General features: G+C 56.9%; 1 protein-coding gene across 1 annotated transcript in view; it reads left to right on the top strand.

Annotated features, from left to right (window-relative positions):
- NIBAN2 (niban apoptosis regulator 2) overlaps positions 1-21,942 on the top strand; it is a 47,000-nt gene that overhangs the window by 6,425 nt on the left and 18,633 nt on the right. The window contains exon 2 of the mRNA XM_062590745.1: positions 17,584-17,714. Coding sequence (XP_062446729.1) covers positions 17,584-17,714 — 131 coding nt within the window. The remainder of the gene's footprint in view (positions 1-17,583; positions 17,715-21,942) is intronic.

Below are 21,942 nucleotides of genomic sequence, written 5' to 3'. Positions count from 1 at the left end.
ACAGAGCTGCTCGTGCCGTGTCATCAGCTTCGTCCATGTGACAAACTGTAGCAAAGAGCCTTCTGTCACCATGGGTTGGGCATCTTGGCACCTGATGTCAGCAGGGCGTGAGGGGTGCAGGCAATACCACCGAAGGCTGAGGTTACCTGGGGACATGCAGTGAGGCTTTCTGAAAATCGGGCTGTGGGACCAGACCTGGTGTCACTATGGATGCTTTGGCAGGCTCCTGGCTGCAGGAGTGAAGCAGGTGCTTATCCTCCTTCTGGGAGACCTGCTTGGCTTCCTGGGAGCTGGGATCTCCGTCTGGGAGCAGTGTACAGCTTTTTGGGTCATGCCTTGCTTCTCATCAGCTTCCCATGGCAGCAGTAGCTTATGCTTATCAGGAGCTGGCGGTGAAACATAGGCTCATTATGGGATGCTGCAATAGGGCTGGAAATGGGCAGAGTGGCTCCAGATCCCATTCCTTCATTGCCACCTTGGACCAGGCCCCTGTCATGCTCTGCTCAAGAGTCTGGTTACAGGATTTCTCTGTGGGATGCACCATCTCTGCAGACAAGGGCTGTCGGGGTGGAGTGCAAGGCTCCAGGGCCTGTCCCTGTGCTTCAGGGCCTGTCCCATGGATGTCTTGGTGATCGTCCCCATGTGGCATGTCTTCCCGAGCCAAGTGAGAGGCTGGAGCAAGTGGCTTGTTCTGCTCTGCCGCAGGCTTGGGCAGGCGAGCAGGAGCACATCGATCCCAGGGAGGGGGTGGTGGAGAGCTCACAGCAGGGTTGTGGAGAGATACCAGGGCTCAAAGCCAGCCACTGCAGTGATTTATGGGGCAGGAGAGAGGCAAAGGTTTGGGAAATCCTTTCCCTGGACTGTGCTTCCCTTGCTTGGTCTCCAGATCGGGGTGTCTGATGTTGCAGTGCTGGGGGATCTTGGTATGCGGGGTGCTTTTCTATCGCTGGACCAACCCAAGGGCCTGCGGAGGGCTCTCAGCTGAGTTTCAGGCTCAGCTCCTCCTCTCCCCAGCCCCTGGTGTTCCCGAGAGATGCAGGGATGCTCTCCTGCATTTGTCCCAGGCTCAGCCTGGAGGGGACATGGAGGAGGACCTCCTTCCCCCTGCAGCAGGGGTGACTCCGCTGCAGCACAGCCGAGTTGAGCAGAGTCTCCCTGGGGCACCTGTCCTGGTGTTTGCTCAGCCAGGAGAAGCAGCCAGAGCCCCTTCTCCATCCCCAGCGTGTGTTGGACCACTGCTTAGGACAGGAGAGAGCTTTGTCTTCATGGAGGGAGACCTAGGAAAGGCTTCGACCTGCTGGCTGCTGCTTTGCCTTCTGGAGCGAGGAAGGAGCCAGTGATGCTCTGCACCAGCCCAGCTCACCGGCTGCGAGGGCAGGGCTGAGGCTGTGCGGGCTGGGAGGCGCGCTGCGCTCGCCCTCTTGGTCTTCACCATTGCGTGCTGCCCTGCCAGCCCATGGCTCATGCCGGTTTATGAGAAAGATGTTGCACTTCTGGATTTGCTGGCTGAACCTCCTCAGCCTGGGAGGACATGTCCCAAATGAGCACCTTGTTGTGGGAGCACTGGCGCTTCTCCCTCCCTCACCGTGTGCCTTGGTTTTGTGCAGGAGGCTTGGGAAACGGGGCTGAGCTGCTCCCTGGGGTTCTGCTGTGGGCTGGTTGGCCCCAAGGTGCTGTGTGGATGTTGGCTGGGGCATCACCATCAAAGCTAGAAGTCTGAGGAGGGGAGCAGGCATGGGAGGGAAGCTTCTGCCCATTGCATGTGTATGGGCTTGGATTGGGACGCTGGGCAGAGGGGGCTGGCTGTGCCCAGGAACTCCGTGCCTGGCACTGGAGAGCGAAATCTGAGAGGGCTTTGTCTTCCCTGGGAATCAGATGAGCAGCAGGTAGGACAGGCAATAGGAAAATCTCCAGCACCAAGGTCTGTGACAGAGCTGAAAACAGGCTCAGAGTTGTTTTTGTTCAAATACCTCTTTTCTGATGTACATAAAAGTCTTTGTTTTGTCTCCCCCCCCCAGTGCTGGATTGGGTTTCCTGCTGGCACAAGCCACTCAGCAGATGGAAAAGCATGCCAGGTTGAGATCTTCTCTCCAGGATTAAGTGCATGAGGGAGGAAGGGGGGGCAGCCTGCTCGTCCTGCCGTGGGGAGGGCAGAGGATGCAGGCACAGCCTGTGAGATCTGATTCTGCTCGGCTGGCAGAAGCAATTGCCATGATGTCTCAGAGGAAGGTCTTTAAACCTCCTCCTGGGCCTGTTGCTGTCCCTGACACCTGGAGTGTGAAAGACTGGGAGAGGGAGCGATGTTGCAGTTTTCTTTGGAGCTTGGGAGATATAGGGACCTACATGGAGTGATTAGCTGGGCTGCTCCCCAAAATATGTCTGGCAGATATTCTCCCAGCCTGGGGGCCTGAAGCGTCCTGTGACCCCTCTAATATTTGGCCCTGGAGAAGTGGCCAGTGATTTCCCAAGTGCCAAGGCTCGGGTATAGGTGACCAAAGGAAGCTACTAACAGCACGTGATGCTGTGGTGTGACGTTGCTTCAGTTGCAGCATTTACTCAGCCACATGGGCCATGCTTGATCTTAAGCAATGATCCCAAAGGTCCAGTGCTGGTAGTAGAGCAGGGCCTTTCTGGGGAGGAATCAAGCTGGTTCCCACTCTGCTGCAGGGGTAGCACCTCTGAGTAGAGGACAGACCACGAAGTGAGAGCACATTGTGCAGCTGAGGGCTGGCGGCCCTTCATCAGCCTGGCTCGTGGGTGCTACCTGGGTCTTTAGGACCGTGCATGGAACAAGGGATGTGCAGGGTTATTGTAGGTAACCTGCTGGCAGGCTGGCTGATCCTCCGTCTCCATCTGTGCTCTGCTGCTCTTCCAGTGCTTGGGCTGAGGTGGTATCTCCCATTAGGAGCTTGGAGTTGGCTGACCTGGGATTGGGCTGCCTTTGTAGCCTGGGGAAGGAACAGCTGTGCCATTCTCACTCTGAAATACCTTGGTGCTGCCATCAGCAGTCACATCTGGAAGAGCACAGCTCTGCTTTTGCTTGGCTTCATGCTGGGTGAACACTGGTGGGTTTTGAAAATCTGGCTGAGACACTTGCCCGCCATCAGGTAGGAGGTCTCTGAGCTGTTCCATGGAGGTGTTCTGAGTGCACTTATGGGTATGTGTAGACCATGGCTGTAGAGCACTGGCCCCAAAGGCAAGGCTGGTGAGATAGGACGGTGTGGTGGGATGCTTACTACCTCTTCTCGTCAACTCATCATGCCAGCACCTCTTCTGGTTTTATATCCTGGGCCTCCAGGGAGTGGCTGTGCTCGGAGCAAGAAGGTCTTGCCCAGCTCAGGCAGAGTTGAGAGGGATGTTCCTAGGGAGGATGGGGGATATTTCCTCTTGCCCCTGTCATGCAGCTGGGCTTATCTGGTGCAGGAAAGCCCCTAGTTAAGGGCAGGTGCTTCACATGCCTTTGATGCAAGAGGACTCCATTTCTGAGGAATCTTGAATATGTTGCTCCAGCTCACCCATACCTGGGCTCAGTCCGGCCATGACCGGCTTTTTGGGAGAGATTCAAAGGCTCCAAAAGCTGTTTGTTATTCAAATGCACATTCCTTACACGCAGCTCCAGAGCAGTCGTGTTCCTGGGGAGCAGCAGGAGACAGGCATCCACACTGCGGGAAAACACAGGCAGTCACGTAGCAGGACTCTAATCCCTCTCTTGGCTGGGCTGGATGCCACCTCGAACTGGAGGAGTGGAGCTGGTCCCTGGGATTTGACTTCCTAGACGGCTGCTTGTCTGGAGGGTGCAGATAATCCAAGCGTCTGGAATCTGCCTTGCGCTGGCCTACTTGCAGCTTGCTGGGTTCCCACAGGTCGTGGCAGACGCTCCATGGACGTAGCGAGCTGCTTCCGACAGGGCAGGGGCTCCCAGGGCTGGGAGCGCTGCGGTGGCGAGGGGACCTGCTGCCACACTGGAAACAACAGGTGAAGGCTTTGCAAGCCCTCTCTGCCCCTCTGAAGCTCCGTGATGCTCATTGCCATGCCAGCACTGTGTCCAAAGCGTGGTTGAGAACACCATCGGGGGGTTTGCCTGCTGCTAGGCCACGGAGAAGCTGCTTAATTTGCTGTTTTATTTTTTTCCCCAGTGGATTTTGTGGTCTGCTTTAGATGCATCCCTCTGTGAATGTGTTGAGCAAAACTCAGCTTTAGCAGGTTTATTTGCTTTTGGCTGGGAGGGGATCGGTGTTATGAAACTTCCACAGCTGGGTGCGGCAGCTCTGGATTAGGTGCTCTGAGAGAGGGTAGGAGCAGCTCTGGGGGGTAACACTGTGTCCCTGTGGGGGAATACCTCCTCCAGAGGGAAGGACGGACACCGGGGGTCTCTGTCCAGCTGGCTCTGTGGCGCCGCATCTCCAGCGGTGCTGGGGGAAAGCTGCGGTGCTCCAGCTAATGGGGTGCTGGTGCCCCTCTCGGGGATGCAGCCCTTGGGTGCGGGGAAGCAGTGGGTGGCCTGTTGCCCAAACCGACCTCGCAGGCTCTGAGCCCCTTGGAGCCCACCTGCAGCTGTCCGCCGTAAGCAGCATGCAGACCCCGTTACGGCTCAGCACCCATTGCCCCAGCCCGTGCAGCAGGTCTTGGAGCAAGCAGGCCCCTTTCTCCCCAAGACAGGCTCTGGCAGCCTTGTTGCACCCCATTGCAGGGCTGGGCTGGGCTTTGGTGCCCCAGCAGAGATTTTTCCAGCCTGCCAACGCGCCGTCCGGCAGCAATGCCATCTGTGTCGAAGCTGGCTTGGCACAACAGGCTCCTCTGACTCATCCTGGGGCAGAGCCATGCGTGGCTAAGACACTGCAACAGAGGATCAACCAGTTCAGGCCTGGGCCCATCTGGTTTCTCCTCTGAGGCTCTGCTGTCTCATCCCTTCCTCCTCCTCAGCCCCCCTCCTTCTCACCCTTCCCGAGAGGAGCATTAGTCAGAGGGCAAACGGTTGCTTAGATCATCTCCAGCTCTGCCAGCTATGGAGCCGCGCAGCACCCGCTGGGGCTGTGACCTGTGCAGCGAGCATGGGTGGCCGCAGGAGACGTCCCTTTGCAGAGCGCAGCCCTCTCCTTCTGACCCGTGCCGTGGTTCTAAGCAGGATCTGACTCTTTTTTTAAAATTTTTTTAATTATTATTATTGTTTTTGGAAGGTGTTAGTCTGCAGAAGTCTGCACAGTTGTAGCCCCGGAGCAGCCCGGACATCTCTGTCCTGCCCCTGGTTATCCGCAGCGAGCCCTGTCTGAGCTGCTTGAACTTGGGTGTAGCCCGTTGATAAGGGGGCACAGAGAGCCTGCGCAGGCGGCCGAGGCCAGCCTCCGCGCTCCGTTTGCTCCCAGCTGGCTCGAGATAAACTTAATCTAAATCGCGATAAAGCCCGAGCAGAAACGGGGCGAGGGCTGCCTGTAGGCTGGTTGGATGCACCGGTTTCATGAGTTTTATTCTTAAATGGGAACGTAAGAGAGGGGGAAACTCTCTTGGCCCTTACTCCACTCCACCACCCCAGTTTGGCATGTCGGGGTTTCCTTGGTTTTCGGTTCATCCAGCCCTTACGAGAGGGGAAAACGCGCGCGCGCGCTGGGTCGGCCGCAGCCTTTCGCTTTAATCGGGCGCAAACCCTCTTTTGGGCTGTTTCGTGCCGCTCTCTCCGGTCGCCGCTGGGGAGGCAGCGCGGAGGCCGGCGCTCGCCTCCCTGCCTGCCGCGCGCGCCGCCCGGAAAACCCCGGCTCTTGCGGGGGGGAACGCTCATGCTGGGAGCTGAGTCAGGCCCACGTGAAGGAGTTTGTGTTTTCTGGATGGAAATTAACTGAGCAGAGATTCAAATTCCTGAAATCCTAAACTGCCGGCTGGAGCTTAACCCTTCGGGGGCCGCCGGCAGCGCGGGAGAGCTCCCGAGCTCGGCGACGCCGTCCATCGCAGAGCTGTCAGAGCAGGGCTGCGATGCGCCCCGGGCTGCTGCCCCGTCCCAGTTGCCCCAGTGCAGCCCTGGTGTGGAGGTGCCCTGGCTGGAGGGAGCTGGGGGCAGGAGATGGCACCGAGGGCCCGGGGTGTCCCCGGGGTGAGAGCCGAGGCTCCAATGGGGCATCGCCAGTGGCGAACGTGGCTATTCCCGTGCCGCCTCCGCCAGCTGTGGCTCATCAGCTGCACGCGTTTCCCGGGCCTCGGAGGATGCCCGTCGCCCACCCAGCTGGTGGCCCTGGGCACCTCCTCGGTGGCCCTTTCCACGCTTGCGTGCCCTGCCCCTCCAGCCCAGGAGGCTGGCCGAGGTGGGCTCCTCGTCCTCCTGCCCAGCCGGGAAGCCCGGCGACGGCGGAGGGAGGTGGCTGGCATGGGAAAGTCGGCGCCGGGCAGCGGGGTGCCACGGCCGAGCCGGGAGGCTCCGCTCGCGCTGGCCCTGTGTAAACAGGATACGCGGGACCAGCCGAGAGCTCCGCTCGCCCCACGGCGCCGGGCACGGCGGTGGCGTGGCCGGGGGAAGAGCGGGCCGGGCGCCGCGGCCGCCCTTGAGCTGGGCGCCCCGGCCGGGGAGGGCACCGCCAGCACCCCGCTGGCCGGGTGAGCGGGGCCCTGTTGTTTTTGCCCCGGTTTATCTCGCTGGAAATCGGCTTCCGTCCATTCTTCGCCTCTCCGAGGTGTAAACTGCAAGGGCTGGAGGCGGAGAAGTGCCGGCGCGGGAGGGTTGTGTCTCTCAATGCCATCCGCTCTGGGGCTGCCGGGAATCTGGGCACCTTCCCCCCCGCCCCGTCCCCTTCTCCAGCAGCCCTTCCCTGCTCGCTAATCACTGACCGATTAACTCCTTCCCCGCGGCGGCGGCGAGCGCGGCCGGGGCCTGGAGTGAGCCTCCCCGGCCGGCCGGGGCGCCCGGCTGCGCTCGCCCTCGTCCTCGCGGGCAGCCGCCGGGCACGGCAGCGCTGCGGTGGCCTTGGCACCTAGGGCGGCGCGGAAGAGCTCGGAGAGGGCTCGAGCCTTCGGCAGCGGCGGTCGCTAAGGAGGAGAGAGCGACCCGGCGCAGCTGCAGGAGGTGGCGGCCCTCCAGCCCGCCTCGGGGCACCGCTCTGCAGCCGGGAATCGCCCGGGGAGCACGCTGGAGCTGGGCGCCTGGCGGGGCCTGTGGCCCCCCGGCACCAGGCACGGCACTCTCGCCTGTCCCGCAGTGGCCAGGCCCTGCTCGGCAGCTGTGGTTTTCCTCTGGCCGCCGGTGACTCAGGCCTGGCCGGCAGGGAGAAATGAGCCAGGCGAGGTTTCGTCATGGCTGCGGGGGACACGGCTGAGCTGGGCCAAAGGGCTCTGATTCAGTGAGGTTTTTTTTCTTTTTTTGGCCAGGGGGAACAGATCTCAGGGAGGTTTTTACTCCAGTGGTTCATGCGCTGCGTTCCCCATTGCTGCTCTCGGCTCTTCTCGTGATCCTACGTGCATCAGTCCAGGGGGCTTGGGGGAAGGCTTGGGTTTCAAAGACACCTTCCCCTCTCCCTGGTGTAGTTAAACAAGGGCAGGCTGGGAATAGCTGTTCCCTGAGAAACGCATCTGGTGAAAGGGACTCTGGGATTTGTGCTTACAAAACGGGATGTGGTCTGAAGAGAAGTTTTGGCTGACTGCTCCCGTTGGGTTGTGTCACGCTGTGTGCTCCAAACTCCCCCGGGTTGTGAGAGAGTGGTTTGGCATCCACTCTGGGCTGGAACAGCTCAACTGCCGGGTACCACTAGCCATGGGGGTGCTTCTGCCCCCGGAGGGGGATGTTCAGAGGCTCGGGGACATTTTGGGTGATGGGAGGCAGTGACCGATGCCCATGGTGAGGGACCCTGCCTTGGTTTGCCCTTGCCTTGGGATGCAGCAAGGAGAGAGCAGGTCTTGGCGACAGGTTGTCTTCCAGGTGATGCCAATCCTGCAGCCAGGAGGAGGACCTGCAGAACCAGGGCTCTGATATCTCCCTGGTCAGCCAGGAGGTCCTGAGCAAGCGCCAGTTTGATGTTCCCTGCCCAGACACAGGGACATCTGGGTCACAGGGAAGGGAGAAGTGAGCTGGGATTCCTGCATCATCTTGTTCGGCTTCTAGCTGCTTCAGGGAAGGTGCCCCAGAGCGCTCCGATGTGGCCACTAGCAGTGGCAGTGCTGGTTGCACCTTGTGGGGATGTGTCCATGGGGCAGCTCCAAATCCCTACGCTCACTTTGCCTGCCTCCCTACACAGCAATTTCCATGGAGCTCCTACAGGATTTTAGCAGCCTGTGTCCCCAGCCTGGAGCTTTGCTGCAGCCCACCTGCCTTGCAAGAGTGGAAGCCTGCTCGTCTTGGCCACCAGCAGCAGGGACCGGCTCTGTGGAGGGCCAAGGAGTCCTCTGCGGGAGCTCTGCTCCCTTGCCATAGCTGTGCTTAAACAACTTTTTACCAGAGGAGCAGTAAACCTTACCATATTTCTCTGTTTCTCTTAAACATTAACCCTTTCCTGCCCACTTGAGCTCCTACTGAGTCAGGAAAGGGGAAAGGACATCTCCAAACTCAGTTTTGGGGTGTCTTTGGGGGGATATGATGGGGAGGAGATGCCCAGGTGATAAAAGAGTTAAAGATCATGGGGTGAAAATAAGCATCTATGCTGCAGGAGTCTCTCTGCTGCTGGCCGCACCTGGAGCTGGCTTCGCTTGCCGATCCCTGGGCCGAGCAGCAGGAGCCGTGAGGGTTTGGGCATAGGTGGGCCTTGGTGTGGCTTTCTGGGCTTTGGTGTCTCGTTCCCCTAACCTGTTTGAAAGGGTTATAATTTACAGCCTCAGCTCACCTTTTCATCGGGAGAGCGGCTCTGTCGAGGCTCCCAGGCGGAGCCCACCCTCCAGCCAGGCCGTTCGCAGGAGCACGCTCGGAGGAGGTTGAGCCGGGCAAGCTCTTCATTCTGCTTCTCACCCAGGGCCGCGTCCTCCGGGAGTGCACGTGCACGGCTGGGAAGGGCGGCAGCATCACTGCAGCCGGAGGCCTTTCCTGGTGCGCGTTGTACAATGTAGCAGCGATGTGGATCCGGCTGCATCCAGTGTCCTCCTGACCTTGGTATGAGCCTGAGGCAGTGGGACCCGCATGATGGGGAAGCGATGCTCTTCCCGGCACTGAGGGTGTGGGACCGGGGCCGTTTGTCCCATCCTCCCTCGAGCTGGCAGCCTCCCTGGGAGCATGGCTCTGCAGTGCAGAGCCAGGAAACCTTCCTGACGTGGCTGCCAAGTGGGGACAGCTCAGGGGAAGCAGTTGCTACTGCTGTCCTGGCCCTTCTTGGCTGTATGTGAATATGGCCATTTGCAAATTCCCAGCCACCCAACCCCAAGACACAAGTGATAGGTCCTTCTCCAGGGAGTGAAGAAGTCCTGCCTCACCAAACCTGGAAAAATCACAGAATTGGGAAGCCTGGAAGGGACCACTGGAGATCATCTGGTCCAACCTCCCTGCTCAAGCAGGGTCACCTACAGCATGTTAGACAGGGTTGCATCCAGGCAGGCTTTGAATATCTCCAGAGAAGGAGACTCCACAACCTCTCTGGGCAACCTGATCCAGTGCTCTGTCACTCTCCTAATAAAGAAATTCCTCTTCATATTCATGTGGAACTTCCTGTTGCCTCTTTTCCTGTTGCATGCGACTATTGAAAAGAGTCTGGCCCCATTCCCTTGACACTCTCCCTTCAGATACTTACAGACATTGATAAGATTCCCCCCTCACCCCCTCAGTCTTCTCTTCCCCAGGCTAAAGAGGCCCAGCTCTCGCAGCTGTTCCTCACAGGGCAGATGCTCCAGCTCTCTGATCATCTTTGCAGTCCTACTCTGGACTCTCTCCAGTAGCTCCACATCTCTCTCATACTGGGGAGCCCAGAACTAGACACAGTACTTGAGATGAGGCCTCACCAGGGCAGTAGAGGGGCAGGATCACCTCCCTCGACCTGCTGGCAACAGTCTTCCTGATGCACCCCAGGAGACCATTGGCCTTCTTGGCTACAACAGTACATTGTTGGCTCATGCTGAACTTCTTGTCCACCAGCACTCCCAGGTCCTCCACAGAGCTGCTTTCCAGCAGGTCAGCCCCCAGCCTGTACTGGTGTATGGAGTTATTCCTCCCTAGGTGCAGGACCCTGCACTTGCTCTTGTTGAACTTCAGGAGGTTCCTCTCTGCCCAGCTCTCCAGCCTGTCCAGGTCTCTCTGAAGGGCAGCACAGCCCTCTGGTGTATCAGTCATGCCTCCCAGCTTGGTATCATCAGCAAACTTGCTGAGGAGGCACTCTGTCCCCTCATCCAAGTCATTGATGAAGGAGTTGAACAGGATAGGACCCAGTACTGAGCCCTGGGGGACACCACTAGCCACAGACCTCCAACTAGACTCTGCCACTGATGCCAACCCTCTGAGCTCTGCTGTTCAGCCAGTTCTCAATCCACCTCACTGTCCACACTTGCTGAGCTTGCCTAGGAGGATGTTATGGGAGACAGTGTTGAAAGCCTTGCTGAAGTCAAGGTACACAACATCCACTGCTCTTCTCATCTACCCAGCCAGTCACTCCATCACAGAAGGCTATCAGATTGGTTAAGCATGATTTCCCCTTGGAGAATCCATGCTGACTACTCCTCATCACCTTCTTTTCCTCCGTATAGTTGGAGAAGAAGTGGAGCTGGGGGATCCCAACCTTGATTTTTCCTTGGCATGGCTGTGCTCATGCAGATTTGTCTTCTTTAACAATCCTGTTAATATCTGGCTGCTCTTCTGCTCTGGTAAGGCCTCAGGCAGGAGGAGGCCGCTGGCCTGCTGCCCTTTCCCAAGTGTCCACGTGGAAATGTCCTGGGATGCGTCATTATCCCAGGAGCCATCCTGGTTGCCGAGTACAGCCACCTGGTGTGGCATAGTAGTGACTGTGCAGGATCTGAGCACCCCGCTACCAAACCCGCTGACTCTGCCAGCCATGGCCTTGGCTATTTAAAGCGTCACTCTCATTTTCATGTGATTTCAAGGGTAATGAAGAAAATGGGCTCTGTCCATGTACTCCTGCTGGCAGGGCTTTCTGCAAGCTCAGTTGCTACCAGGATGGTCTTTTCTGGAGAAAGTGCTGCGATGTAAGAGCAAACCAAGAGCTCTGGGTCTCATTGCCACTGCAGTCCCAGACAAGCAAGTTTCCCGTATTGGGCACAACTGCAAGAACTGTGAGTCTCAAAGCAGTGGAGATCCAGCTGGTGCTGGTAGCCAGGATGGTGCCCTTGAGTCAGGACTTCCTGGGAGTGGGCTGCCACCGCTGGAGCCGATGCTGCTTCTTTACAGTAAGGCCTCTGGCTAGACCTGGAGCAGGGAGGGCTGGTGCGAACTACCTCCTGATGTGGTGCTGCTCTGGGCAGACCTTGAGCTATCTCAAGTAGGCAAGAACAGGAGTGCATAAACCTTGGGCGGTGGTACCCACATAGCCAGTGTCCAGGCCCTTCAGAAAGGTTTATTCCCTTCCCAGGTAACCAGAAGCCCCTGTCTGTTCTGCTGTCACTGTTTGGAGCTTGGCCATGGTTTCTGGTAGTTGTGTTCCGCTGCTGTTGCGTAACTGGTACAAGGGATGGGCAGAAACTACCTCTCTCGGCTTGTTTTACCTCAAAGAGGCCTCTCGCCCAGCGGGCTTTGCAGTCCTCAGTTATGATCCAGCTTCTGCAGGACTCAGGGAAAAAAACAAACCTGCATTGCCTGCTTGTTCTTCATTGCTCTTCTAGGGTGTCCCCAAGGGAGTAGCGTGTCAGCCGGAGAGAGCAAATTGTGCTCGTTATTCTCTCTCGTGAGCTGCTGACCTTGGCGTTCCTGTGAGTTTGTGGCAGTGCTGGCTCTGGGAGTGGCAGCGTCCTCCTGGCCCTGGTGGCCTTTCAGCACTGACTGGAGCATCGTTGGGGGTGCAGGACAGGTGCGGCAAGATAGGAACCAACCGGGTGCTTTAGGGACCCTCCCATTGCAAAGGCAGGGTGGACACAGGAAGGTACAACCTGAACTTGTTCCTCCTTGCTTCCAAAAGCCAGTCCTGCCATTGGGTCCAGCCTGCTCTTGGCATGTCTGTCCCACCCCTGCAAAACACAGAGCCCTTTCTCTCCCCTTCATGTGAAAGCTAGCTTGCTGTAGAGCCCATTTATTGCAGCCTGTGAAATGCCACGTGAATCTTAGTCATCAGGATGCTTCTGTAGCAAAGGAGGGGAGACCCAGAGGTAGAGGATCAGATGAAGTCTCTGATTAAAGTGCTGTTGGGAGGCTCAGCAGGAATCTCAACCCTGGCAGAAACAGGGGTGTTGGTGGGTTCTGTTTGACACCCAGCTCCAACTACAAACTACTTATTGCTGACAACTTACTTCAGTCCTGCCTTGCTATCAAGGAACAGGAGCAGCTTGCTGGAGCCTGTTTCAGCCAGACAACCCAGGGCTGCAACAGGAGAGGTGCTTCTGCATTGGGCCAGTTGCAAAACACAGAGCACCAGGCCATAGGTGGTGACTTGCAGAGCTGGGTAATGTTTGGTACAAGTGGGGACCAGTCTGAGGCGCTTGGAGCAGTGGAGGAAGCCTGTGGTGCTCAGGGATTTCTGCGTGAAGGAGGGATGTGTGGCTGGTACGTTAGGAAGCAGGTCCGGACTTTTCTGCGGGTCTGGAGCTCTGAGCTGCTCCTGGTAAGCACCATGCATGTGTATGCTTCAGCCTTGGGTCCTAGAGCGAAGACTGCGTTTGGGACCTGTGGGAAAGTGGAGTCTAAAGGAGACCAGGGACCTGTCGCCACCCCGTGAAGGAAAGTCCCTCTGCTGTTGTATGCACCCGACTTGCTGAAACTCTTTTCCGTGGGTGTCTGCACCCACACCCGGATAGGGGTGTTTGCTGCTTGGAGGGGTGGAAGCAAGCTGAGCTGCATGCCTCCATGCCCTAGTCACAGCTGGGATGTATGTTCCTCATCGGGAGTCAAGAAGGGGGGACAGAACAAGACTCAGCACCTGAGAATGAGTGGGAAACACAGAGGCCAAACCTCTGCCCTCTCGTCTCGCCATTGTCCGCTCTCAGGGGACGAGGATCTGGTTTACACTGCTGTAGGATGCTGATTGACGCTGGGGCTCCTCTCTGCTGGCTTGAGGCCTGGGGGAAAGCACGCTGTGAGCTTTCTGGAGCTGAGACGCCTGTGTGGGCTCCAGTATAAGCTTCCTGGACTGCCACGCACCCTCTGGCTTTCCAAAAATTCTTTCAGCTCTTGGCCAGATGCACAGCCAAAGCTGCCAGATAGAGGGAAGATAGCTTGTGGGTGGCCTTGGTTGCCCAAGCAAGGAAAGGGCAGCTGTCTGACCCATCTGGCAATCCCCAGCACTGCAAGGTGATGACTTGGGGGTTTATGTTCAGCCACTTAAAGGCAGGAGAGAGGATGAGATGGCTCCTTCCAAGTATTTGGGAGCACCTTACATGTGTCTTGCCTCTGCACAAAGTTCAGTTGTTGTCTCTGACTTCTGCAGCTATTGGAAGGGTGCTGGGAAGGGACCTGGGAGGCGCCTGTTGTGGGGTGCTGGCCCAGAAAGGGTCTCTTAGCCAAGTCTTGATGCATTGAGCCCCACACAAGGGGGATGCAGCCATTGGGCTGTGTGCACATGTCTCTGAGAGGCAAAGTCCAGCTGTCTGGACCAACCCATAGGAAAGGCTTTCAGAGCATTTGCTGCGATGTAAAGCATGGATTTCTCAACTTCTTTTCTTGATCAAACCCCGACTATTGCATTGTTAGTTGTCTAAGTCTAGTTTCTCCTTATGTCACCTCTTTGTGCCAGTGCTGAACCAGCAGTAGCTTTGGCTCACCTCCTCCAGACCTCTCTAGTGTGTGCCCATGCACTTCTCCTTGCTTCTTGTTTGAGTGTAGTTATGGAGAAACCCAAGCAAATGCTGCACGGGGCCGACATCGCATAGTAGCTTGAGCTGTGCATCCTGTCTTGCCTCACAGCTTGGAATCAACTGGTCTAAATGGCAGGAGGCAAGTGCATGAGCGCTGAAGTGCTTCTGGCTCCTCATGTCTGTGGGGAGCTGGACGCTGAGTGAAAACCCAGCTGCCTGCCTGAAGCTGTGCTCGCTGGAAGAGGTGCCTCTTCCTGGCAGCCCTGGAAGTGTGTGGACAAAGATACTTCCCAAGAAAAAACCCTGAGAATATCTATAGAGGCCGGAAACCAGGCTCAGCTGGTGGCCGTGGCAAAGGGCAGCGTCTGCGCTGGAGCTGTGAGCAGGTGGCTCATGGATCTCCGGGGAATAAGTCGGGGTAGGAGGGGGAGGAGGAATTGTCATGTGTCCTGGGATTGTTGCGCCGTGGATGGGGCTTGCTGGCGATGTTACAGACCGTCAGTGTCTTTAAGTCGCACTCATTAAAGTCTTTCTCCTCATAAGCAAAAGCAGGGGATGGGGGTGAAAGGAGGGAAGGGGAAGGTTTGATTCTTTGCTTGCAATCCAAGAGACGTTATTCATGAGCGAAGGATCGTGATTCACACCCCTTCCTTCACAGACGTTTTGGAATGAAAGCAAAGGCTCCATAGCATCGTTTACTCCAGGAGCTGGGGTTTTAGGGACCTGAAGCTTGCAAGGTAGGTGATGACAGCACCGGACAGGGTTTGCTGACAGCGTGGAGCATAGGTGAAGGGTGCTGCCAGCCCTGTGCTAGCAAGGCTGCGAAAGGGGATTCAAGTGGAGCTCCTGGCATGGATCTGCGGGCCTTGGCAGCTTCCTTCTGCCCACCAGGCATACATATCCAGAAGGGTAACGTGGCTTTCTGGGCTGCTAAACTGCTGGAGCTGGGGAAGATTTAGTTGTTTTGGATATTTGACTGCAAATCTTTTGTTTCAGTATCTGCAAGTAATTGACTTCTGCTTTTCCATTTGCTTAAGACCTCCTAATTGGCCCCCTCATTAATCAGTGAAGAATGAGTGACTAAGCTGTCTTGACTGCTGGGGAACTAGAGCTCTTTTTTCCCATGAACTGAAAGGAAATTAAACTTCAAAATGCCCTCCTAAATCTTAACTGTCAACATTGCTGCCCAAAGCTCCAGCCAAAATAATAGATTTTTGCAGACTGCAAGCTGCAATAGAAGTACCTAGTGGACACAAGCAAATGGAGTAACAACAGGCTATCTTTTTCCGCTAGAAAATGCCAAAATAAGGGTGAGGAATTTCTCTGCTCGTTGGAGCAGGCTTCTCATTCTTTGGCATGCAAAATGCATTTCTTAAACCTTGGCGATTCTCCGGCCCCGGCACCACCTCCTCCGTGCCCTTGCTGCCATCCCCTCCGTGCCGGCGCTCCCTGACGCCGGGTCCCTTGCGCTCCTTGCTGGCTCCCGCCGCAAGCGCCGCGCCGGGGCCCTGCTTGCACGCGCGCGTGCGTGCGTGTGTTTTGTCTGGTTTGGCGCGCCCGGCACCGCGCTGGCTGCCGCGGTGAGGATGCTGAGGCAGCATTCCCGCCGCTCCTATCGCCCCATCTCTGGGAAACAGTCGGGGTTGGAATAGTCGCAGGCAACTTGAATTCCTTCCCCTTCACACTCTCGGGGGCAAAGTTGAGCGAGAAATTCAAAATAAAGGTCCAGCGTGCCAAAGAAAGCCTCTGGAAACCTTGCTGCTGGCAATCTCTCTGCGAGCCTTTAAAGCCCACAGAGGCTTTGCGAGGGGCTTTTCCCCCCGTGGGACACCCAGGCGGCCCCGGCGTGCGGCAGGGCGCCCGTCCTGCGCGGGGCACTTCAATCGCCAGGTGCGGAGGACGCTGCCTGGCTGTAGCTTGGGTCCCAGGGTGGCCTCTGGGCTCCTGCAATTTTCTGGTGGGAAACTGTAGAGAAGGAGGGATTTTTGCTTGATGTTTTTCTCTGTGTGTGTGCGTGGATATATTCTTTCTTTCTTTTTTTTCTTTCAACTTTTTTAGTTGACACGAGAGCTTGGATGGGGGCTGCAGTGATTTATCCTGCAACTGTTTGGGGGCAGAACAGCTCGTTTCTGGTGCTGGTCAGCTCTGCTCTCAGCTTTAAATCCAGGCGGCTCAGCGAAGGGCGCGATGCGTAAGCGGCTCCGAAGGCGGCCGTCGCCGTGGGCTCTGGTCGGCAGCTGCCCAAACTCTGCCCCTTCCCCTGCGGCGCAGCCCGCGAGAGGCGCTTTCCGGCTCCGCCGCCCGGCCCGGCTCTCCTCGAGGCGGCCGGAGAAGCCGGCGGGGCTTCCCGACGGAGCCGCCCCGGCCCCTCTGCGGGGGGCTTTGCCATGTCCCCCCCACCCCAGCCCCTCTCCTGGCCCCGCGCCGGCGGTCGGTGCCACGCGGGGTGGGTGACCGCCAGACCCGGCACCGCTGAGCTGGCTGTGCCGCGGGCTCTCCTCTCTCCCACCTCTGCGCTTTACCTGAAGGTGGGAGACGCCGGCTTGCTGGAGCTGGGAAAGGGGGAAAAAGGGAAACGCCGGCGTAGGAGCTGGCGGCGGCTGCCCGGTTGCTCGCGGGGGGCGGCACGGGGACGCCGCGAGGAAGCTCGCTCGGAGCGGCTCCGGGGCACGGCGACTCCGGCCGGCTGCCCCCCGCCTCCCCGCTCCCGGGGGCGATGCCGGAGGAAGTCCTTCCTCCAGCCTCGAGCGGGCCCGCGGAGCCGCACAATGCGCAGGAAGCGCCGTGCGGGCCTTGTAGTATTGCCGGAATAAGCTTAATGTCAGGAATTTCCTGCCTCGCAGAGGAATCTGAGGCATTAGCGGTAAAGGCCAAAAAAGGCCTCTGCTAACGCTGGGTTGGTGCCCGGGCTGGTGGCGGCGGGCAGAGGGCAGCAGGAGCAGTCCCTGTGCCGAGCCCCGCTCCCGTGGGCCCGAGGGCGCCGGGAAGGCATTGGGGGGCTCGTGGTTGAAGGGGTCCAATTATAGGATCAGGGATCAGGCTATCCCATGGCAGGCTGGTACCCCGCGCCCCCCGTTTATGGCAGCCTGGTCTGCCTTGGCGTGGGACTCACAGGGGTGGGCACTGTGTAGATAGGGATAGCAGAGCTCAAGACTGCCCAGATCCTCCAGCATCCCTTCCCAGCAGCTTGCACCAAATGGAGGAGGTGCAGAGGGGTTGGCGAGTGACCTGCCTGGGTAGGAGCGAGGACCCCGGCAGGGAACGGGTGCTTTTGGGGCAGGGTGCTGGCACCGGGCGATGCTGCCCAGGGATTGCAGGTGGCCCCGAGTGCCCTGCCCCAGCCACTGGTGGTGTAGCAGGTGAGACCCGTCTCACCTTCAGCCAAAGCCAAGCACTTGGGTAACCCCTGGAGCCAAGGCAGCCTCAAGCTCCCCCCCCTGCAGAAGAGCCTCCAGCTTTTCCGGAGAGCCTTTCTGCATGCTCCTCGCTGACGCCCAACTGCTGCCCCAGCAAACTGCTGGGGGCTCGTACGGGTCAGTGCCTGGAGCTCTCTCCTAACGAAGCTCCGGGCTCTGCTGTCGCTGCATTGAATTTTCCCCTTCTGCGGAGAAGGGGCAGCTTTGTCCATCCTACGCCTGAAGCAGAACTAGCTGGTGGTGACCAGGAAGGTGGGGGAGAAGGTCTGGTGCCAGGGGGACTATGACACCCTTGCCTAAACGCCGCTCTGCTCTCTCCTTGCAGAGAAGACCGGGAAGGTGCTGGATGAGTTTTGCCGGTGCTTCAAGGAGCAGTACGGAGTAGCGCTCTTCAACAGCGTCCGCTATGAAATCGAAGGCAACGGCGGGCCGCAGTCGCAGCTGCTGCACCGCAAGGTAAGGGCACGGCTCCTCCGAGCCTGGAGCCGCTCTCCTGCGCAGCGCCGAAGGCTCAGCTCCTCCTCCTCCCATTGGGCTGCCGCGTCGGCTGGCTGGCAGCCCCATCCCCATGCGCGCCGAGCGCAGCGGGTGCTTCCGCACCGGGAACGGCCATCACAGGGAGGCTGGAGACCGCTGGCTGCCAAAGCACCGAGCTCCACGCATGGCTCCCTAGGAGAGATTTTCTTTTCAAATCAGTGCGACGAGCACACGCAGCAACCCGGGGCTGAGGCTGGCTGTAGCCCAGAGTTTATTTGTGTGTGTAATGACGGGGCTTGTTGAAGGCACTCCTGGCTGATAAGAAGTTCCTAGGAATTGCTTGTGCTCAATAAAGCGCTGAGAGCAGTAGCGTGAGCGGGGCTGTCGGCTCTCATGGGGCTGCGGGCGCGTGCTGGGCTGTCCTCTTTGCTCCTCTGGGTGCAGCTGGGGCTCTAAAGAGAAGGTTGTTTGAAGTTTCTGTCTTAAGCAGTTATGTTTCTTGTGCAAAAAGCAGTGGGAAAGACTTCAGATGTCTCCCCAGTGGTGTCTACTGCTTGCAGATACGTTACTGAGGACCAAACCCCCCTCTTCTGCCTCCTGGCCAGGACCAAAAGGAGATGAGCTTGAGTGCTGGACTGTGGCTGTGCTGTGGTTTCTTGCTAGCAGTTACTTTGGGTTTTTTTTTCCCGTGCTGGTGCAGTGGAGCTGCCGTACTGCTGGCTGTTCACACTTCCTCTCTTGGAAGGGGAAGGGAGCACGAGCTTCGACAGAGACACGGCAACAGGATCTCAGGCTGTGCGTGATGGGAAGCCGTTGATCAGCAGAGGAAAGGGAGAGCGTTTGTCCTGGGCCTATAATTAGAACTGGTAGGATTTGCTTTGATTTCTCACCGGTGCTTAGAAAACAGCATCCACTCTACCCTTGGTGTCGTCTGATCGGCTTTTTACCAGCAGGAAATAAAACGCAGCCTCAAATTACAAACGAGCTCCTGATCCAAGCATCGCGTTGCATTGTGTAAGCCGCTGGATTGTAGTGCTCAGTTCCTCCTTGCGAGGCTGAGCTAGTGGCAAGACCGGGCACCTCCTCACTTCCTCTTGCTACACTGCAGTTTACTGTTGCTCTCCTGGGAGCTTTGCAACAACCTGAAAATTGGAAGGGCATTGCATAAAAGCAATGAAGTACATGATGGAGGGCGAGTATGAAGGCAGTGCCCAAGCACATAGGAACAGTGCAAGAGTTACACGGTGAACAGCACAAATTTAAGTTCATAAAGGAAACCTGAAGGGAAATAAGGGGTTCATAAATACTTGGAAGGAGCCTGCATGGGCAGGTGCTTTTCCAGTGGTGAAGGAGCGTAGACAGGGGCTGCAGGATGCTGATGTATTCAAGGCTGTCCTTAACAAAGTGAAAACGTGTCTCTTGTCTGATACCAGATGACTGCTGCCCTGTTATTCTTTTTACAGGGCAGTAGGGCTTCTTCACCCACCCTAGTGACTGATGGCTGCAAATTCCTCCTTATTAACTCCTCAGGGATCTTGGATGCACTTCTGTTTTCCCTAGCATGTCTCACTAGCAGTGTCCACCTGGGGAACGATGCTGCAAACCCATCATATTGCAGCTTCAGCTTTCCCTCAGTACTGAGCCCTCCTGCCTCCTCAAGCCACAGTGTTGAGAAGAATACTCCACAGCTGTTGTTGGCCAGCCTGCAGCAGCAGCCTTGTGTTTGCTGGCTTTTGAAAGTCTCTGAGAGCAGTTTCTGATCTCAGCTGGGAACTTCTCTTCTTGCCGCTTCCCTCTGTCCTTAGCACTTTGCCCTGGAATGGGGCTGACTGGAGTGTTTTCGAGTTTGTGGCGAACAGCTTGCACAAATTGAGCTATCAGAAATCAGGGTAAGCGCTGCTGAGGCTTTTGTAGCAGAACGTGAGCTGACTTCTGAAGCAGGAAAGTGCTAGAGGAGAAGAAGCGGAGATGTAGCCAGGGACAGTAGGGCTTGCACTGGATGTCGCAGATGCCCTTGGAGGAAGCTTTCCTTACCCCTCCTGCTGTCTCTCCCCTTATGTTTCCCTTCATTACAGCTACAGATGGGAACACCAGCAGTGCCAAGGGACTTTTTACCATCACTGAGGCTATCATGTCTCTGAGTTTTGTGGAGCTCAGTATGCACCTGGTGCAGAGAATCCAGTGCTTCAGGTGGACCTGCATTTTCTGGGTGGAAATAATGATCCCAAGCCACCATGTTCTCGTACTCACCTTAGAGCAGGTCCTGTGAGTCCTGTAAGGGGCAGAAAGCCAACACCTTACAGCATCGAGTACGCGGGAGTCCTGCCCTCAGCAATGAGAAAGCTGTTGCTGATAGATGGCATTATAGCAAAATGACTGGCACCTCTCCAAGCCTTGTTCATGTGCTCATTCCCACTGACTCACCATGCACATTGGCTTCTCCTGACTTCTGCATGCCTAAGGAAAGGGAGGGATGCAACTGAATTCCCCTGAACCCTCTCCTGGGTAAGGGACACATGGCTGTGGGAGTGCAGGGGTGCCCAGCAGAGTGTTCATCTAGAAGGTCGAGTACCCCAGAATTTGTTATGGCCGTTCCCCTGCCACCACACTGCCCTTTGTGCCTGCTTATGTCTTCCTTTTTGCAACATCTGTGGCCCATCTCTAGGGCGAGATGTGCTGTCTGGTCAGCTGAATTGTCTATGTGTTCTCAGCAGCCCTATTGTGGGTCTTGCACTCCTGGGCAGATCAGAGTTGATTTATAGATATACATTTAGACCAGACTGGAACAAGTGTGATTATCAATTTGGGTTAGTTTCTGCCTTTGTTTGGAGTTTACAGTATTTTTGAGAAATCTAGAGATTGCATCAGTGGGGTCAGACTTGAGTTTTGTATGTTAGGTGTGGCTGTCTTCCAGGTCAACCTGCATGGATGTGTATCCACCACGTTTTTTAGGAAGGGGACCACCTAACCCATGCCCCTGTTCTTCTGAAATGTGGCCAGGGAGCTCCAGCCTCAGCAATGCAACAGGCCAGAGCAGTGCAGCTTGCGGTGACGAGTACTGGCCTGTTCTGACCCGGTGTGGATGTGTTGCAAGAGCGGACAGTGTGTCTGTGCCTGCCCGGGCCCTGGGTGTGTCAAGCAAAATAAAGGTGTGGAGGTAAAAGTTCCTGAGTAGGAACAGGGAGCCCAGTGTCCACAACAAGACTTTTATTGGGTTCATCACAATTTGGCAGATGAATTCAACCTTCTCTAGGGAGGTATCTTCTTCTAAAGGTTACTTGTCCTGTAAAAAACTCCATCAAGCAGTCCAGGAATGTATGAGGAATGGAAGCAAGTCAGCAAGGTCAGGGACACGGTGCAACTCTTTAAAACAAGAGTATATAAATAGGACATTCCATGTCCAAGCTGTCACAAGAAGTCTCATCTACTCCCCCCTCCTCTGCTATGGATCCTCCAAGTCTTTAGCTGGACCTGGGAATGCAGGAGTGATTTGCCAGGTAGTGAAGACAAAGTTGAGGCCATGTTTTTAGGAGTGCAAGTAACAGCAAGTTTCTAATGCAGGGGGATTGAGCATCTTCCTCCTGCAGTTGGTAAGGTGGAGGACTCAGCCGTGACTTCAGTTGTCTCCACTCTGGCCAACCCCAACCAGACCTGGGATCGACCTCTTGGCAGTCCCAGTGTGATGAGTTATCCTGTACTCAGTGCCCGGTGGATGAGTGGCACCATAAACATTGCCTGTACTTGTGTGATTTGGTTGAGCGGCTGTGCTGGTGCAGCAAGGTTGTCACTGGCTTGGCCTGCTCTGCCAGGATGCTCTGACCGCTGAGGGACAGCCAAGCCTTTCCGGGAAGTGCCGTTGAAGCAGAGCCTCCCTTCTTCCTGTCCAGCACTCAGAGGAGCAAACGGAGCCCATTCATCTCAGAGCTGGTTCCGTGCATGGCCGGGCAGCCTGCCAGTGCCACAGTGTCCCTGGAGAATGAGGCACAGTGGACTTAGTGTGGTGAGCCTGCACCAGTGCTGGAGGTGGATGCTGGGAGGGAAGGGGTGGGGAGAGAAGAGGGAATGAGCTTTTAAGTTCATATGAGGGCTGCCCTGGGACTCAGGGCAGGTCCTGGGATGGAGAGGACCTGCGGACGTGTAGGGTATCACAACCATGGATTCCAAGGAGCTGGGGAGATTGTCTCATCTCAGCTTGACTCTACACTCC

Source organism: Rhea pennata, chromosome 18 (assembly GCF_028389875.1).
Source record: "Rhea pennata isolate bPtePen1 chromosome 18, bPtePen1.pri, whole genome shotgun sequence".
Taxonomy (NCBI): domain Eukaryota; kingdom Metazoa; phylum Chordata; class Aves; order Rheiformes; family Rheidae; genus Rhea; species Rhea pennata.
This window is presented reverse-complemented; position numbering and strand designations above follow the sequence as displayed.